Source organism: Penaeus japonicus, unplaced genomic scaffold (genome assembly GCF_977035675.1).
Source record: "Penaeus japonicus unplaced genomic scaffold, GWHDUDI00000001_assembly GWHDUDI00000012, whole genome shotgun sequence".
In the NCBI taxonomy this organism is placed as follows: Eukaryota; Metazoa; Arthropoda; class Malacostraca; order Decapoda; family Penaeidae; genus Penaeus; species Penaeus japonicus.
In genome coordinates this window covers 702,579-705,538 of record NW_028234414.1, presented here as the reverse complement: position 1 = coordinate 705,538, position 2,960 = coordinate 702,579, and the positions used below count along the sequence as shown (strand labels likewise).

The 2,960-nt window shown below is 27.4% G+C and overlaps 1 protein-coding gene across 1 annotated transcript in view; it reads left to right on the top strand.

Moving 5' to 3' along the window:
* Positions 1 to 1,847, top strand: part of LOC122256746 (uncharacterized) — a 4,515-nt gene extending 2,668 nt beyond the window's left edge. The window contains exon 8 of the mRNA XM_086542865.1: positions 1,809 to 1,847. Within this exon, the coding sequence (XP_086398991.1) occupies positions 1,809 to 1,847 (39 nt within the window). The remainder of the gene's footprint in view (positions 1 to 1,808) is intronic.
* The last annotated feature ends 1,113 nt before the right edge of the window (positions 1,848 to 2,960 follow it).

Genomic DNA, 2,960 nt, shown 5'->3' with positions numbered 1-2,960 from the left:
ACATTATTTCTGGTACGATTTGACAATCACATCGATAAATACAAAGAGTAATAGTAATGCTAAGTGCAATCATAAAATGTTTATCTGAGTAACAAAGGTACCCTCAGATATGAACGGTTTCCTTGAAATAGAAGCGAACTCATGTCTCAGGGAATGGGTTTACAGGCAGATGTGTTTCGTAAGCGATTCAGTGAATTTATCAGTTCATCTACAGAAAAGTAACTACATTTGCTTTATCAAATACATCACTTCACATGATAAAAATCTGAATGGAAAAATAAAATGTATATATATATGGTCTGTGGAGCAACACTGGTTCATGTGCAATATTCCTGTAACTATGCCGTTATTTGGATTTCGTGCACATTTGTCTTCATTTTCCTGTCCATTTCACTGTTCCATCAACCCGTCTTTTGCAGCCATTGCAGCATAGCGTTTCCCTCAGAATGACGCATGCAGATGAAAAATGCATAACATATTGCATACAAGAGTCTTTCCATTTCTCTAATACTTATTACAAGCGTGTGTAATGAGGAAGATCGGGGTACATGGATTATGAGGCTAATGATAGCTAATGATCAGTTCTTCAGTTATATCATAACAGCATTAAGAAAAATAAAATAAAATTGTGAAATATAGATTTTTTATTCTTTCCCAAATCGACCAGAAACTTCTAAGAAAACGTCAATATTTTAATTTTTATAGTCGTAATTTTCCACAGCTATAGAAAATAATCCTTTAGGTATCATTAATTCAGTAATATATATGTATTTATATATGTATATTTGTATATATATATATATACATATATATATATATATATATATATATATATATATATATATATATATATATATATATATATATATATATATATATATATATATGAACATATAAATACATACATATATATGAAATACATACATACATATGCATACATACATATATATATATATATATATATATATATATATATATATATATATATATATATATATATATTTATATTATATATATATATACATGTATGTGTGTGTGTGTTTTGATATATATATATATATATATATATATATATATATATATATATATATATACATATGCATATACATATATATACACAAAAACACATGTATATACAAATATTTATACTTATATATGTCATATATATATATTATGAATATATATATATATATATATATATATATATATATATATATATATATATATAGATATTTATTTATATGCATGTGTGTGTGTGCGTGTGTGTATGTGTGTTTTGTGATATATACATATATATATATATATATATATATATATATATATATATATATATATATATACATATATATGTGTGTGTGTGTGTGTGTGTGAGCGTGTGTGTGTATTGTGATATATATATATATATATATATATATATATATATATATATATATATATATACATATATATATATATAAATATACATATGCATACACATACACACACATTATTGCCGAGGTATTTGATGGGTCAATATGAGGACGACTGATACCACAGTGTAGAACTCACTCTCTAATTTATTGAAAGCGGTCAAAACCTGTAAACAATGAATAAAGTACTTGAAGCTGAAGAACAATACAATCACTGGTTCCATCCTGGCAGGTTTTTTACCTGACATGTTCGATCACTTAGATCCCTGAAATTGCTTAATGCCCAAGTGATTCCTTACTCCACCTAATCAAAGGAAACTTTGTAGATCATGCATACATGCATTGCCAAAGACGCTGTTAGTATTGAACATGACATTTGAACTGTGCTCATGTTTTTAGGATTATGGAGATGACTGGTCCGTCTGCCGGACATTGTAATTTGTTGTAATTTTGTTTGTTTTGACACCTACCGTTATTGCAGGACAGGCTTATCCCCTTGTTTGTTTGTCTGTATGTATATATCTATATATAGGTAGATAGATATTATACATATATACACATATATATGTAATATATATGTGTAAATACACACACACTTACATGCATAATATATATATCTATATATATAAATATTCATATATGTATATATATGTATATATTCACACACATACACACACATAAATATATATATATAAATATATATATATATATATATATATATATATATATATATATATATATATTCATATATATGTATATGTATATAATATATATAAATATAGATATTAGAGAGAGAGAGAGAGAGAGAGAGATAGGCACCAGATATGAGAGAGGGCAAAGACTAATAGAATTCGCTGAAGCTCGATCCCTTAAAATTATGAATACATTCTTCGAAAAGAGACCCGGGAGGAAATGGACATGGAAATCACCATCTGGCTTTAAAAATGAAATTGACTTTATAATCACTTATAAGCGCGACATTGTACAAGACGTAACCGTTATCAATAAAGTAAATGTCAGTAGCGACCATAAACTGGTCAGAAGTAGAGTAAAATTACAGCTAAGAAGGGAACGAAATAAGCTCATACAGAAGCCTCTCGTTAATCTAATTAACATTAAGAATAGGGCGATGGAATTCAGAATTAACAACCGAAACAAATACTCAGCTCTCGAAGAAGACCTTGACATAGATCAAATGAACGACCAATTCATTGAGATATTAAACGAAGCTGCACTTGAAATAGGGGGTAAAGACGAAAAAAAAAAAAAAAGTTCAGTAGAGACATAAAATCTTATGAAACAGCATAGGGAAATAAAAATAACATCAATCAAAGACAAGATAGAATCAGCAGAGCTGACTAAGACGATAAACAAGAAGAAAGAGGATGTATTATACGCAAACATAACTTACGAAAAATAAACGAAGCTCTGCTTGCCGGCACCTGCCTTAAGGCAACAATAAGGAGGCTCAGAATAGGGAAAAAACAAGTATGCAGTAAAAAAAAAAAAAAAAAAAAAAAAAAAAAAAAAAAAAAAAAAAAAAAAAAAAAA